Source organism: Halichoerus grypus, chromosome 1, assembly GCF_964656455.1.
Source record: "Halichoerus grypus chromosome 1, mHalGry1.hap1.1, whole genome shotgun sequence".
NCBI lineage: Eukaryota > Metazoa > Chordata > Mammalia > Carnivora > Phocidae > Halichoerus > Halichoerus grypus.
This window is the reverse complement of record NC_135712.1, coordinates 212374600-212391060: the sequence shown is the minus strand read 5'-3', so window position 1 is coordinate 212391060 and position 16461 is coordinate 212374600. Positions and strand designations below refer to the sequence as shown.

General features: G+C 50.7%; 1 protein-coding gene across 1 annotated transcript in view; it reads left to right on the top strand.

The window, feature by feature from the left end:
- The window catches only part of CATSPERD (catsper channel auxiliary subunit delta), a 46009-nt gene that overhangs the window by 12936 nt on the left and 16612 nt on the right, over positions 1-16461 (top strand). The window contains exons 6-15 of the mRNA XM_036111918.2: positions 285-352; positions 1486-1599; positions 4757-4840; positions 6601-6751; positions 7606-7701; positions 10554-10636; positions 12020-12196; positions 14698-14811; positions 15509-15598; positions 16398-16456. Coding sequence (XP_035967811.1) covers positions 285-352; positions 1486-1599; positions 4757-4840; positions 6601-6751; positions 7606-7701; positions 10554-10636; positions 12020-12196; positions 14698-14811; positions 15509-15598; positions 16398-16456 — 1036 coding nt within the window. The remainder of the gene's footprint in view (positions 1-284; positions 353-1485; positions 1600-4756; positions 4841-6600; positions 6752-7605; positions 7702-10553; positions 10637-12019; positions 12197-14697; positions 14812-15508; positions 15599-16397; positions 16457-16461) is intronic.

Here is a 16461-nt window from a genome sequence, read left to right as displayed (position 1 = left end):
ACAAGGGTGCTGCAAAACCGAGTACGACGCACACAGCACCGCCCCACAACCGAGAACCATCTGGCCCCAAGATGTCAGTAGTGTCAAGGTTGAGAAACCCTGCTCTATCCCTTCCCCTGAAATTTAGGGAGCTCATGGTTTTTTGTTTTTTTTTTAAAGTAGGCTCCACACCCAACGTGGGGCTTGGACTCACAACCCCAAGATCAAGAGTGGCAGGCTCCACCTTCTGAGCCGGCCAGGTGCCCTGGAAGCTCATGTTTTTTAAAATGATCTTGTCCTTTTAGGTATAGAACACCCTGTTTCACATGTTTCTGGTGACAACTGTTGTTACAGCAGACATCCCTTTTGCGTGGTGAGTATACGGTGTGGAGCCTGTCATTTTTTACTCTGTTTTGAACATAGATCATTATGAATGAAAATATGGACAGAGTAATCCATGAGGGCTTGGGCATCAGGTTCCATGAGGGACCTGGGCAGGATCCCTTCCCGAGGGTTCAGAAGAGGACCTGAGCTACGGGATCACCTGGCTGACACACTAGGAATATATCCACCTACCTTCCTTTTTTAAACTTGTTATTTTGAAATAATTATAGACCCTGCAGGAAATCCCACGCCCCCCTTACCAATGGTCCCACCAATGGTTCCACCTTACGTAACTATAATAAAAAACTAAAGCCGGGAAGCTGACATGGAAATAACGTGTGTGTCTAATTCTGTGCCGTTTATCACATATGTGAAGTCACGGGAGGACTTCTGCCTTCTAAATACTGGACTGTTCCATCACCCCAAAGCTCTCCCTCCATACATCCCTGCCCTGCTGTCCCTAACCCCTGGCAGACACTAATCTGTTCTCCATCTCTAGAATCTCATCATTTCAAGAATGTTCTATACATGGGATCCTACAACATGAAAATCTGGGGATTAGCTTTTCTCCGCAAAACGCTCTGGAGACACCTCCCACTGGTTGTGGGTATCTAATACATCCCCCTTTGTCGTCGAGTAATACTGGTTGTTTCCACTTTTTGGTTATTATGAGTAAAGCTGCTATGAACATTCATTTGTGTCTGCACATAAGTTTTCATCTCTGGGATAAATGCCCAGGAGTGTGATCACGGGCACATCTATCTCCTTTTTTTCAATTGAGATATAATTAAGATACAGCAGTGTATAAATTTAAGGTGTACAATGTGTTGATTTGATACATTTTTATGTTATAAGTAGATGATCACCATAGCATTAACTAATACTTCCATCACATGATCGTCATTTCCTTTTTGTGGTGAGAACAATTAAGATCTAGTCTCTTAGCAACTTTTAAATTTATAATACAGTCTTGCTGTCTGTAATCACTATGCTGTGTACTAGATCTCTAGAACTTATTTATCTACCCGTTGCAAGCTTGTACCCTTAGAGAACATTTCCCCAACCCCTCTAACCCTCTATCTCCTTTTAAAGAGACTGTTTTATGTGTTTGTGTTCTTCCAGGATATAAGTAATTCAGTTTTTGCTTATTTGCATGGAGATCAGATATCTCAGACCAATGTCTATTTCTCAAACACCCGGGGATACAGATTTCAGAAGTTTGCCTATGAAAGACAGGTATGTTCAATTTGGTAAAAAAGTGAACAAGAAAAATAACAAATATATATTTACGTCCTGCATGGTAGGAGTAATTAGCAATCGCTGGGTGAACAAGGGCTTTTCTCTTTTTAAGAGTCTGATGGGCTGGGAGAGTAGGGAAAATTCCAGGTCAAAGGAGCTGGCTGGGAAGATTAGGAAGTTAAGAAAGGTTTCAAAAGGTGTTAGGTCGTTGGATGGTTTCAGGAGTACTTATGTAAATAAACCTGGTGCCACAGTAAAGTCTGCACTTAACCCCAGGCCCGCCCAAAGATCGGTACCATCAGGTACCATCCTCATCCCAATTATACAGAGGAAAGAACTCTCGTGGGTCACTTCCCACCCTCCCCAAATTATATTCATCCAGAACCACAGAACGTAACCTTACTTGGAAATCAGGTCTTTGCAGATTTAATGATTTAAGTTAAGATGAGATCATACTGAATCAGGGGTGGGCCCTCAATCCCATGCCTGTTGTCCTTCTAAGAAGAGAGGACATGGAGAGATGCACACAGAGAAAGAGGCCATGTGAAGGTGCAGGCCACATTGCAGGGATGCATCTGCAAGCCAGGAGATGCCGAGGATTCCTGGCAACCACCAGACACTGGAAGAGAGGGATGGCGAGGTTTCTTCCTCAGAGGAACCAGCACTGCCACCACCTTGATTTCAGACCTCTGGCTTCCTTCTTCCACCAATGTGACGGTACCTTTCTGTCGTTTTGCGCCATCAAGCACAGGGCAGCGCCAGGACACGGATACATGGGTGAAGGCACAGAGCGGTGCAGGGCCTTCACCACACAGCCTGGCAGAGCTGGGATCCGAACAGCTGAAGTGGGACAGGATGCTTGGGTAGCTAAGGGCACGAGGGGGTTTCGTTGTGACCCAGAGAGTGGCTCCTCCCCCAGGCACTCGGGAAGTATGTGCAAAGCAAGGCAGGGAGTCCACTCTGCTCTCAAGCTCTGACCGGGTCCCGAATGGGGTTTCTCTGCCCTGCCCAGGAGGCCCAACGGAGCCCAGAACTTAACTGACCACATATTTCCATCCAAAATTAGGCCTAGAAGGACTTAACGTGTGCTCAGTTGAAAATGATCATCGCTAAAAAACCTGAGAGGTAGGCAGATAGACAGAGGGACAGACAGATAATAGGAATCAGCTCACACGCTTAAGGGGGCAGAGAAGCCCCGCCATCTACTATCTGTGAGCTGGAGAACCAGGAAGTCTGATGTTTGAGGGCAGAAGATGGACAGGACATCCCAGCTCAAGAAGAGAGAACAAATTCCCTTTTCCTCCTCCTCTTTGTTCTACGCGGGCCCCCAACGGATTGGGTGATGCCTGCCCACACCGGTGAGAGTGATCTTTATTGGGTCGACTAAATTAAATGTGAATCTCTTCCAGGATCACCCTCGCAGACACACCCAGAAATGATGTTTTACCTGCTACCTGGGCATTGCTTAGCTCAGTCCGGCTGACACATAAAATGAACCAACACAAGTCCACCCCTTGTCAACTTGGCACCCCTACGCATCTCCTTCAACCATCCTTAGTCTCCAAATAAAGACACTGACAAGGTCATCATTCCACCCAACACAATACAACCATCCTAAGCACAACTGAAAATGCACTCCTCCCTTCTATATGAAGTTTACTCTTCTTTTTGATGTCTCCTCACTCAGACATCAATTATTAATACAATAGTCTTTCTGCTCTGTGGGTGTGCGTGTGTATGTGTGCGTGTGGTTATTGTTTTCGAGGCCAGAAGGCTGATGTACCTGAGCAGTCGTGAGTCATCTCCTTGGCGTTCTGCCAGCAGGGGAGGAGTTGGGGTGTCTGGTGGGGAGATAAAGGGCTGGAAAGTCCAGCAACCTCTGCCATTTGGGGTGGATTGACTGTGAGTCTTGGTCACCTTGGGCCACCGTAACAGACATCACAGACTGGGTGACTTAAACAGCAGACATTTATTTCTCACAGTTCTGGAGGCTGGAAAATCCAAGATCAAGATGCTGGCTGATTCAGCTCCTGGTGAGGGCTCTCTTCCTGGCGCATAGAGGGCCACCTTCTTACTGTGTCCTCGCATGAAAAAGAGAGAACGTTTGGTGTCTCTCTTTTTTTTTTTTTAAAGATTTTATTTATTTATTTGAGAGAGAGAGAGAGCAGGGGGAGGGGGAGGGGCAGAGGGAGAGGGAGAAGCAGACTCCCCACTGAGCAGGACCCTGAGATCATGACCTGAACCGAAAGCAGACGCTTAACCAACGGAGCCACCCAGGCGCCCCTCCCAATATGAATTCTTGACCAGGCGCTCTGGTGTCTCTTCTTATAAACCCCATCATCGGGGCCCCACTCTCATGACCTCATCTAAACCTCCTTAGCTGCAAAAGGCCCCACCTTCAAGGACCATCCATCCCATCAGGGGTGCTAGTTTGAATGTGTGCCCCCCCAAAATTTCTATATTGCCATTCTAATGCCTGATGTGATTGTATTAGGAGGTGAGGCCTTTGGGAGTGTTTAGATCATAAGGGTGGAGTGAATGGGATCAGAGCACTTCTAAAAGAGGAGGCCACAGAGAGCTTGCTAGCCTCCTCCCATGTGAGAACACAGAAGACCGTAACCTGGAAGTGGGCCCTCGCTGGACCGTGCTGGCACCTTGATCTCAGATTTCCAGCCTCCACAACTGTGAGCAGTAAACCTCTGTTGCTTGGAAGCTACTTGTCTGTGGCGTATTCTGTGATACCAGCCGACATGGACTAAGATGGGGTTAGCACTTTAACATGAATTTTGGGGGAGACACAATTCAGTCCATGGTGCTGTTTATAATAGAAAACTCCCAGGGCGCCTGGGTGGCTCAGTTGTTAAGCATCTGCCTCCGGCTCAGGTCATGATCCCGGGGTCCTGGGATCGAGCCCCGCATCGGGCTCCCTGCTCCGCGGGAAGCCTGCTTCTCCCTCTCCTGTTCCCCCTGCTTGTGTTCCCTCTCTGGCTGTCTCTCTCCTCATTCAAGGTTCTGTCCTACATGCTACATTTCCACAGAGGGGAAATAGATCGTAACAAAAAGACTTCCCTTCATTTTAGCTTACGAGGTAATCTGGAGTTAAAATCAAATGCGTTAATGATTTATTCATATGTGATATTTGTTTGTTTTATAGGCAGAACTAGTCGGATCTTTGGGTGGGATCTTCTACTTTCACTCCTTGTCACAGGCTGGGCTGCTTCTCATTGATCAAGGGAAGGTGAGTAACTTTGGACTGGGAAGAAGGACTTAAATGACCTTTGCCCCAAGCCAGGTTTTTGTTAAGACACACACTTGGATTTTCATATCTGAAATCCATCTAGCTTTTCATTCACCTGTTCATCCATGTATCCATCTACTTAACTATCCATCTGTCCATCCATCCATCCAACCGTCCAACCATCCAACCATCCATCCATCCATCCATCCATCCATCCATCCGTCCATCTGTCCATCCACCCATCCACCCACCCACCTGTCCAACCTACTTATCCATCTGTCCATCCATCCATCCATCCATCCACCTACTTATCCATCCATTTACCCACCCACCTGTGCACCTACCTACCCAGCCATTCACCCATCTATTCACCTACCTATTCATCCATGCACCCATCTACCCACTCACACACCACCACCCTCCTCCCCCTTTCATTTGTTCATTCAACAAAGCAGGCTCCCCCTGCTTGTGTTCTCTCTCTCGCTGTGTCTCTCTCTGTCAAATAAATAAAATCTTTAAAAAAAAAAAAAAAGAAGAGGAGTCAGTCCATGTAAACTGCATTTGAAAAAAAATATTAAGGCAGAAAAAGATTAAGTACAGTATTGCACCCTGGGTAGGTGGGATGTGCAGCTCTGGAGTTCAGGGGAGCCCTGCTGTCAGGAAGCTTCGGGAGGTTGGGCTGACCTCCATGGCTGAAGCCCCCACCCTCTGGCCATGTGCTGGGTCCCGTCCCTGCCCAGAGTGCCCTCATTAGCATAGTCCCCGCCCAGAGCGCCCTCATGACCACAGAGTCCAGGGTTACCACCTATGCACAGTTTCTCTGTGCATCCCCACAGGCTTTGGTTGGCAGGTGTCCACACTTGGAGTGGGGGGCAGGTGCACTGCGGGCTCTGGGGCTCACTCCCTGCACGTTTGCATTCCTAGCCTACGTCCGTTGAGCTGCCTCAGTCACGGCCGTCTTACGGAGGAGGAAACCTGCAGGGCACGTTTCTCTGTTCAGTACTCAGTACTCAGTGCTTTTCTGCTCCTGGCCCCTGAGTGCCTGAAACTGCTGGAGGCTTTGGCTTGGGGCTCCCTCTGCAGGGAGCCGAGCCCCAGGCCTGACCCAGCTGCTGTGCTGTTGCCGGGAGGGACAGCCCGGGCTCACGGCTTTCCCTGGCCTCACCTGGGAGCGGTTCAAGGCCGCCCTCCTTCGGGGTTGGCGCGTTGCCTTAGTTGGCTCCTCTGCCACCCGCAGCTCGGGCCCCCAGGACAGGGGACCAGACGCAGCCGGTGTATTACACAGTGGGCCTGGGCTGGGGGCCGCGATGCGCACTCAGGCTCAGCACGTGGCACAGATGGGCCTGCACCGCCCCCCGCCTGGTGTCCTGGAGGTGGCAGCTGCAGGGGTCCAGCGCCATCCATCCTGCCCCGAGCGCTGTGTCCGTGGCAGCCCAGGAGAGGGCAGGGCTCCTCAGCCTCCCACTGTGCACACTGGGGGAGGAGAGCTCTTTGTCCAGGGTTGGTCCAGGGCCGTCCTGGGCACTGTGGGCTGTGGAGCAGCGGCCCCAGGCCAAGCCGGGAGCACCCCTAGTCCTGACAGCCCCTCGTATCCCCCCGGATATCGCCCAGTGTCCCTTGGGGGCAGGGCTGCCCCAAGCTGAGAGCCACTGGCCCAGATAATAAGATTTGAAGGAAGTCTCCGCCGCAAAGCACGCCGACCCCTGCTTCCGCCGAGCCTGTGATGCCTTCCCCCAGATTCCGTGGTCTTTTCCTCTCAGGCTAGGTTCGGCTACTCAGAACACCCCCTGAACAGCAGTTTTGGGCTACCCTTCGACTACAACGGGACCCTGGACATCCTCATCACCCCGGGCCAGAAAGGCATTCTAATCTTCTGGTTCGAGAAGAGCCTGTTGGTTTCCAGAAACTCAGGTGAGCCAGGCCCAGGCTCTGGGTGTCCCCCTCTGGGTGGGGAAAGCACAGCTGGTTTTTGTCTCCCCTGCCTCCAGCAGGGGAGAGGCCTCCAGCCCATTCTCACTCTCGGTGCTCACTGTGTCCATCTCTCCCCCCGCCCCCCACCCTGCCCCAGTTTCCTGCCCCAGGAGTCCTGAGGGGGCCACGTGGGCAGGTTCTGAAAGTCGCCCACCAGTCACCTAGGGCAGAGCCCAAGTCTCCCTCCAAGAACCACAAGCCTTGTTTTGGCGCCAAGGTCAGCGACTCCAGGATATGGCTCGGGGCTGCCCACTTGGACTTGCCCTGGCCAGAGAGAACTGGGAAAACAGCGCAGAACCTCCCGCTGGCCTAGCTGAGAAGCAGAAGGCAGCCCCCCCAGGGGGAAAGGGGTACTGTCAGGGAAGACCACCCACTACGCCCACTACTCAGGCCGCCTGAACACTGTCGATCCACTCCCCTCCCCTCCCCCCAGTGCAAGAGAAGGGCTCAGGGCTGGCCCGTCCATCTGGAGAGCTCATCGGAGAACGGAAGCTCTTGCTCCTTGCCCGTGTTACGCATACAGTCAAAGGCATTCCAGCAGTGAGACAGCCTTTCTTGTGAACTCCGCAGCCGATGCGCCACATTCCCGTCCCACTGGGCACACAGGCTTGGTTTTCTCAACCCTAAGCGCCTTCTGCACGACGCTCTTCAGTTGGTGCGCCTCGGTGCTGTGTTTTCCTCCACTTTGTATCATTTGAGTCCCTCACCAAGGGTCGGGGCGGGCGGCGGGGACCGCTCGGTGTTTCAGCAGTGGGGGGTCCCTTTCCTCATGACTGTGCCCTGTCGTCTCACAGGTCAGCTCGTCTACCCTGTCCATGTGCAAGAAGGACCCAACACCTTGTATTCTTCCATCTCTGAAGCCAACATCACCATCCACAGCGTTGCTGCCAGTGCGTGCCCCACCCATGGGTAGCTTTCTAGAAGTGCCTTCTACGGGGCTTACTAACCACTGACCCACTAGATTCAGTCTAGCCAAAACCAAACGAAACCAAACGAAACCCGAACCAAAATGTGATTATCACACATTCGGGAACAATTCCCGGCATAAACTTGTACCCTTTCACCAGGAGGTAGAATATGGATTGGGTGTTGGCTTCCTAGGCCGCTACAGCAAATGCCCACAAACGGGGGGGGCTTAGAACGGCAGATGGTTCTGAATCAAAGTGTCAGCAGGGCCGCGCTTCCCGCATAGGCTCCAGGGAAGGATCTGCCCCAGGCCTGCCTCCCTGGCTTGTAGGTGGCTGTCTTCCCCCTGCGTCTCCACACTGCGCTCCCTCTGTGCGCGGCTGTGTCCAACCCCCCCCTTCTTTACAAGGACACCCATCATACTGGATTAGAACCCACCCCGATGACCTCATTTTAACTTAATCACCTCTGTAAAGACCTGATCTCCAAATGCAGTCACCTTCTGAGGTCCTGGGGATTAGGACTGCAACATATCTTTTTTGGAGGGGACACATTTCAACCCATAACAGATGGCATCTCAGGATTTCTTTGCTACTCAGTTGTTGTCCTGCTGCTGTCCTGAAAGATGAGCTTCGCCCGACTAATATTTCTCCTCACAGGAGGCAAAGAGTGGGACACACTGGGGGGTCACGTGGGTGCTAAGTCAGTATCTCCCGTTTGCTGATGATTGCATTACATTTTACCATCCGTGTCCCTGTAGCTGTTTAAAGTTACAGAAATGCATGATATAAAATGCTCTTATAACTAAACCAGTGGTGCATGGTCCTTTAAAGGATTTTTTTTTTTTTTTTTTTAATATTCCAAGTACAGTTAAAGTCCCTTGGGGCGCCTGGGTGGCTTAGTTGCTTAAGCGTCTGACTCTTGATTTCGGCTCAGGTCATGATCTCAGGGTCGTGAGATCGAGCCCCGCATCGGGCTCCCTGCTGAGCATGGTGCCTGCTTGAGAGGCTCTTTCTCCCTCTCCCTCTGTCTCTCCCCGCCCCCCACCCCTGTTCACTCTCTGTCTCTTAAAAAAAAATTATAATAAAAATGAAAAAAATAAAGTCCCTTGTACCGGCTCCCTAAACCTAGGCCCCTCTTTGGCTTCCTGGAGGTAACCATGGTTAGGAATTTGGGGTGAAACACAGTCAGTTGCAAGATGCACACCGCGGATCAATTATGGATCTGCTGAGAATGTCTAGCATCGCCCAGACGGGTTGTTTGCTCGTACATAAGGGGCGTCCTGTCACTGTGTGAGTCGCTCTGCCATCTGCCTCCTCCATTACACCTCATTTTCTACTCCATTGTGGTGAGAACACATAACAGGAGATCTGCCTTCTTAACAAATCGTGAGGTGCCCAGTGCAGTATTAACTGCAGGCATGATGCACAGCTGAGCTCTAGAACGGACTCGTCCTGCATCCTTCAAACTCTAGACCTGTTGAACAGCAACCCCCCATTTCCTCAACCCGGGGACACTCGGCGATGTCTGGGGATGACGGTCGTCTTGTCTGGGGGCGTACTACTGGCATCCACTGGGTGGAGGCCCAAGATGCTGCTCAGCATCCTACAAGGCGCAGGACGCACACACCCTCCCCCCACTACAAAGAAGGATCTGGCTCCAAAACTCAGTAGAGCCAAGGTTGAGAAACTAGGTTAATTCGCTCCTTGCTCTGCAAACACCCCTCCGCATTTCTACATCAGATGCTTTCCCCAAGTTTCAGCTTAAGCCTCACTTTTTCTGAAAGCTTCCTTGATTTTCTTTTTTTAAAGAATAAAAATATGTAGGAAATAAGTTGACCCTTTCACAAGACCTTTTAGTGGTGTCCTGTGTTCCTTGGAACTTTGTGTCTGCAAAAGACCAGAAACAACCTCAGTGTCCATCCGTGGAGGACAGGTTTAATCAGTTGTAGTTCATCCGGGTATATTCATACACATGAAAGAAAACAGTTAAGCTCTTTTCTTTTCTTTTTTTAATTTTATTTATTTATTTGACAGAGAGAGACACAGCGAGAGAGAGAACACAAGCAGGGGGAGTGGGAGAGGGAGAAGTATGCTCCCCGCTGAGCAGGGAGCCTGATGCGGGGCTCGATCCCAGGACCCTGGGATCATGACCTGAGCCAAAGGCAGACGCTTAACAACTGAGCCACCCAGGTGCCCCCAGTTAAGCTCTTTTCTTAAAAAACTTGAGGGGATTCCAGAATATGATACCGCGAATACAAGACTACCAGAAAAGATGTTTCCTAAAACATTTAACTGGGGTTACCTAAGTCAGGGGTCAGCAAACCATGGCCCAAGGGCCAAATGTGGCCCACCACCTGGTTTTGTAAATAAAGTTTTATTGGAACACAATCATGCCCATTCATTTACAAGTTGCCCCTAGCTGCTTTCACAGAGTTAAACACTTGTAAACATAGCATATGATCAGGGCGCCTGGGTCGCTCAGTCGTTAAGTGTCTGCCTTCGGCTCAGGTCGTGATCCCAGGGTTCTGGGATCGAGTCCCACATTGGGCTCCCTGCTCAGCCAGGAGCCTGTTTCTCCCTCTCCCTCTGCCTGCTTGTTCTCTCTCTCTCTGTGTCAAATAAATAAATAAAATCTTAAAAAAAAAAAAAAGCACACGATCAGCAGAGCAGAAAATATTTACCATCTGGTTCTTTACAGAAGAAGTTTGCTGACCCCTGGCCTATATGATGGAATCTGGGGTAATTTTTTGTAAACTTTTTATATTTTTTATATTTTTCGTCCATTGAAACAACCCTCATTTCAATTTTGTTCTATCTTGTTTGGTTTTTCCTAGATGAATATGAACTGGCAGTTTTGACTCAGGAGAACAATTTGTATTATTGCAGCTTGGGAATCCTATCAAGTTCTCTAATCAAAGTAGGTAAAATCAAAGTAGTGTCATTGTCCCGCCGATGAGGAAATCGTATTCTCAAACTTTTTTTTTTTTAAGAGAGCAAGCGGGTGGTGGGGGGCAGAGGCAGAGAGAGAGGGAGAGAGAATCTTAAGTAGGCTTCATGCTCAATGCGGAGTCCAGCGCGGGACTTGATCCCTCAACCCTGAGATCATGACCTGAGCCAAAATCAAGAGCCAGACGGACACTTAACTGACTGAGCCACCCAGGTGCCCCATTGTTCTCAAACTTCTGATCCTTTTTCTGAAGGCTAGAAATTACTCTATTTATTAAAATAGATTATTTTAATAACAATAGTAATAATTTTAATATTAATGTTAATTAATATTTAATTAACATTAATATTGAAAAAAATTAACAGTAATAGTGATTTTACTAGTTATGAAAATCATGACAGCAGCAGCTAAAACCTACTGAGCACTCGGAATATGGCAGGCGCTGGTCTGAGCGTTTTCCAACTGTTACCTCATTTACCTGAGTGTTTTCCAACTGGAACCATCATCTTAAGAAGTGGAACCTTAGGGGCGCCTGGCTGGCTTAGTCGGAGAGCATGTGACTCTTGATCTCGGGGTCGTGAGTTCGAGCCCCACACTGGGCGTAGAGATTACTAAAAATAAATAAATAAACTGAAGAAAAAAGAAAGAAAAGAAGTAGAGCCTTATATTGTCCCCATTGGACAGACAGGAAAACTGAGGCATGGAGAGGTAGGAAGTGGTGGTAGGGAGGGGTCATTTCACATTACCTTATACATCATGCCTATCCGATTCTGTTTCATCCTCACAAAGCCCCAGGAAGGAGATCATAGCATCCAACTTTTACAAGGGAGGAAAAACTGAAGTTCAAGTTTCCCTCTTTCCTAAGGCCCCGTAATTCGTTAGCAGCTGAGCCAGCAAAGTCCCCCAAGTGTGCTGATCGCTACCTCAGTGCTTTTGCTGCTCAAGCCACAGGCACCATAGTTCCAGAAGGCTGCCTGGCATTGGAATAGGATAGGATGAGGAATAGGACTGTCTCTTCAAAGCCTTCACCCTGACATTCTGACGACCAGGGCATTTTCTGGGTGAGGGTCTGTAGCTTTCGTCCCGACTCTCCAGAGCGGTCCAGGACCTGTGCATAAGTCTAGACTTAGTTCCTGCCTATCCTCTCTGATGAGGAAAAGACGGAGTTTACATTATTAATCACCAAAGAATGAATGAAGCTGAAGAGTAGATTTCTCCACAAAGTGTACTGATGACTTTGTTTGTTCGTTTGTTTGTTTGGTCTACCTTCTTTAAACCTGAAGTGTAAGATAAAATTGACGTCCACAAAAAAGACTTTGAATGACCTGATTTCCGAAATCGCTTTCCTCTCAGTTTGCAGGCCAAAACCTCTGGTCCCAAGAGGCAGCCCTGATGTTCACTGATGTGGGGAGAGTGGAAATACTGACCCCACTCCCCGATTCGGAGTTTCCAGCTTTCGATTTCCAGAAGTGCCCCGTGAACATCCAAGCGGTTCTCATGGATCCCCAACTCCAAGTTGACGTTTGCAAAGTATGTGATCATCACTGTTTGGATCAATGTTCCCGGCACTCTTTCTAAAAAAGACAAATCTCACAGAGCCAGAGTTGGGCATTTGTCACCAGCAACCACACCCAAGAGCTCCAAGGAGGGTGGCCGGGGAAAATATGGGACGAGCATACTTGAATTTCACATAAACAACTAAATCTGGCAACCAGCCACCCCTGATCCCCAAAGGCTGGCGCCCTCTCCTTATATGGGTTTCATGCCCCTTATTTCAGATAGAAACATACATCACCTTAGTAGACGCTCTTTGTAACAAGGAAGCCAGCCAACCCTTAACAATGGTTTGTAGGAGAATAAAGCAAATGATGTGCTTGCCAGGACTGCTCCCTCCTCAAGCAGTCAGATGAACCATCAGTGTTCTATAGAATCTTACCTGGAGAGCTCTGGAGAGGGAGATTCGATTGGGCTCTAGGCTTCCACCAAGCCGTGGGGCTCAGCCTAGACACCCCCCCCCGCCGCACATGGGCTGATCAAAGGGGGGGGGGTTATAGAAATATGGAAACCTGGATGCATCAATTTTGATTCGTCGTTCTGCGAGTAACAAAGTCCAAATCGAATGGGGTTAAGCCGCAAAAGCAACTGTTGGCTCGTGCAGCCAAAAGGTCTGAAGGGGGAAGACCTCAGGCGAGGCTTGATTTAGTAACTCAGGTCATGCCAGCAAGGAACCGGCTCCTGGCAATCTCTGAACTCTGCCTGCCGCGGGTGTTCCATGCTTCATCCTGAAGGTCCATCTAGATGCCTCTGGGAAGCCCTGGGTTCTCATATGGTATCGAGCCGGCAGCTGCAGGCGGGCAGCCTCACACAGTATCCCAGGCAAGAGACAGGGTCTCTCCTCAAGAGTTCTGCAGAAGCCAAGAGAAGTCCCCGCCCCCTCCAGTGTCTCCCGCATCTCATTGGCTCAGAGGAGATGACATGCTCACCAATCACATGGCTGGGAATGAGCCAATCAGAATCCACTCCTTCGAATAGCAGTGAGGTCAGTCCACCAGGCCATCTGCCCAAGGATGTGCAAAGGGCCGGTCTGCCAAAGGAGACTGAGGATACCCTGGGGAAGGGGGATCAGCTGCTGGACAGAAGTAGTACAATAGTTTTCCCAAATCCCACCAAAAACAGCAACAACAACAACAAAAAACACCCAAAATAGCAACTACATAGCATAACGAAAATCCATGGATGATGGGGCTCCTGGCCAGCTCAGTCGGAAGAGCGTGTGACTCTTGATCTTGGGATTGTGAGTTCAAGCCCCACGTTGGGCGTACAGCCGACTTAAAAAAAAAAAAAAAAAAAGGCAAAAACAAAAAAAAACATGGATGAAAGCTGGGACAATTAGTTGGATAATATGAGTCCACAAGGATATAAATAAGTGACTGAATAAATAAAGGGAGCAGAAACACATCCCCCGCCTACAGAAGAACTCTAAGTAATGTACGTATATACTCTCCCTCCTAGAGGAGAAGTTTAACCCCCGCCTGAGGGTGGACTGGTCTTAGTCATGCGCTCATAGGGAACAGTCTGGAAAGGGGGAGTAGCCACTTGGTAGTGGAGAAACCTGGCAGGCACCATCAGGCAGCAGAGCAGGATTCACATCAACCGTCCCATAGCTAGGGCAGGATGTCCCAGTGTCTCTTGGCCATTTCTACACCCCAGACCTGGAATCAGCCACTTCTCCAAGAAGCAACTCATTGGCTACCTTCCTACGATGGCCGGAAGCCAATCCTTGTTTCCTTGAACATGGGGTAAGTAAAAGGCAAGATGCAAGCATTTATCCCATCTTCCCTTCCAACTGTTCTACTGGGTCAGCGAAAATTAGAAGACGGAAAGTGTCTTAAAATTCTCCCCGCAAATGTGTGAAAACAAAATGATAGAATGTCGTCTTGTGGCAACCCCAACATCCAAAGAGAGCGACGGCCAGCCTTAGGGGTGCTGATGGAAGATCAACCACCCGTTGAGTCTTGCCGGTGTGATCCAACCCAAAGCTGACGGATCCAGCCTCTGGTCTGCCAGAAACTCCGCACACAGAGGAACACGCCCACCTGTGCCAGGAAAATCCAGACTGTGGGAATCTACAGGTCCAGCGGCCTGGGTGCTTCAAAGATGAATAGAAATGAAAAGAAAGGGATGACAGGGAGCCTGGGGATTGAAGGAGACTTATACAGAACAACGTTTGAGAATGGGCAGGACTAAGTCCCATCACCTAGGGATGTACACATAGCAAGAAAGCAATTGTGGTAAAAGTCAGGTGGGTGGGGGAGGGCACTTCTGGAGAGAGGAGGCCCTGCTAGGGGGTGATGGCATGGACCTTGAGGGTCTTCTGGGGGCTGCAGGATCCTATCAGGAAGACGTGAGTGACAGATTGGAAAGTTCCATCCCTAGGGGAGGCCACGGAGGGCCTCCCACCTGCTTGCCCGTTCTGCTTTGGGAACAGGAGCTTGGTTTAATTCATGGATTTGTTTGGCGTTCCTACCTAGGCAGAACTTCTGCAAGGAGAATTTGACAACAAAATGTACACCATTGATATGAACAGCAAATTGGAGCTGACCGCCCTGATGATACCGCGGCCAGGCATGTCCCTGGTCCCACTGGTAAGGTCACCTCCTGCATCTGACAGGCGCTCCTGAGACAGGGCATTCCCCGGCGTCCCAGGCTCTGAGAGCACCCTGGCATCCCCCAGGGGGAGACCTCGCTTATGATGCCTCATAGACATGCCCTGTCCTGCTCCTCAGTGGGCCTCTGCCTGTCTGGCCTCCTTTCCCAGGGCCTGTGCCCCTCGTTCTCCGCCCTTCTCCTGGGCTGCCCCGTGCTTCCCATAAGCTCCTCTGCCTCTTAGCCCAGCTGGAGCCCGACTCAGGCCTTCCCTCAGGCAGTGGGCGGTTTTCGAGAGACAGTGGGTGTCCCCGGACCTGAAACCCAAGTGTCCAAGCCTGGACTCTCGGCTATAAGTAATGGAGTGGAAAACGGGGGGGCCAGTTAATGCAAGGCCATGGGACGAAGTCCAGCCAGCCGGGACCAGCGCCTGCAAAGGGACGCCAGGCCATGCACTGGGGACAGGTCTGGGTCCTGCAGTTCTGCAGCTCTAGGCTGTCTGCAGCACGGGGCTCGGGGGTAGATGAGGTTGGGCACATTTGGGGATTGGAGGGTCCCCTGCCTTTGCGGAGCAAGCTCGGTTTTCAGTGGGAAGGTGCACTGGGGTCACCTGTGGATGAGACCCCCCAGTGGCACCCCTTTGCGCCTGCTGGCCCAGAACATTTGTGTGTGCTTCTCCTCCCCGGCCCCTGCCAGGCGATGGTGAGCAACCCCCACTCCCTGGGCCTGCAGGCCATCATCTATGAGGACGGCTACACTTATGACGGGAACACCAAACACAGACTGGTGAGCTGCGCCCCTGCCCCAGCCCCAGGTGCGTGTGATGAAGGGCACAGCCTTGACGGCACCCAGCCAGCTCCGGCCACCTTAAGGTGCCTCTCAGCCTGACTTTCCTCCCTCCTTTCCTTCCCTGCACACAGCGAGGTAAGGCGCTGGAGAATCTGGAGAGGACATGGCCCTGCCCCTCCCCCCAGGCAAGGCAAGCAGCAGTCACCCAGACTTAATGAGTGAGGTCATTAAGGTGTCACAGGGGATAAGCACGGGGGCCATGGCAGAGAGCCTAACACAGCCCTGGGGAAATATGGGTGGTTGGGTAAACTGAGGCATCAGGACGGAGCGGAACTAGGGGGACCAGGAGGGGCTTGGCCAAATAGGAGTCTGGGGGATCCGTAGGGCCAAGCCAGGCCTCATGGTCGCACTATGGGGTTTGCGCTTGACCCCAGAAGCCTGGTGTGGGGTTGGGAGGTTTCCACGGGACAGGAGCAAGGCACCAGTCTGCCACAAGAGTCTTTGGACCAGTCCTTGCCACCTTCTAAAGAAGAGGGGAAACAAAGTCACCCCTCACTACAGGTCCCCCAGACAAAGGCAGCAAGGAAATGCATGAGCTTGGGGTGGTCATTTCCATGAGCTTCTAGAAGCTTCTCGCTGGTGGTACAATTAGAATCAGGAGAGGGCTAGATGCTCTCCAGGCTCCTCCTCCCAGGGCCCCGTCCTACCTCCATCTCTCCTGAGCCCCGACTGTGCGACTGTGCGTGGCCCCAGGCTGTCCCACCATCGCAGTGCCCGTTTGCTCTTGACTCCACAGAACATTTCCCTGAGGCAACAGCACCACTGGGGAAGAGCCGACCCCAATTTCACCTCCAGGTATG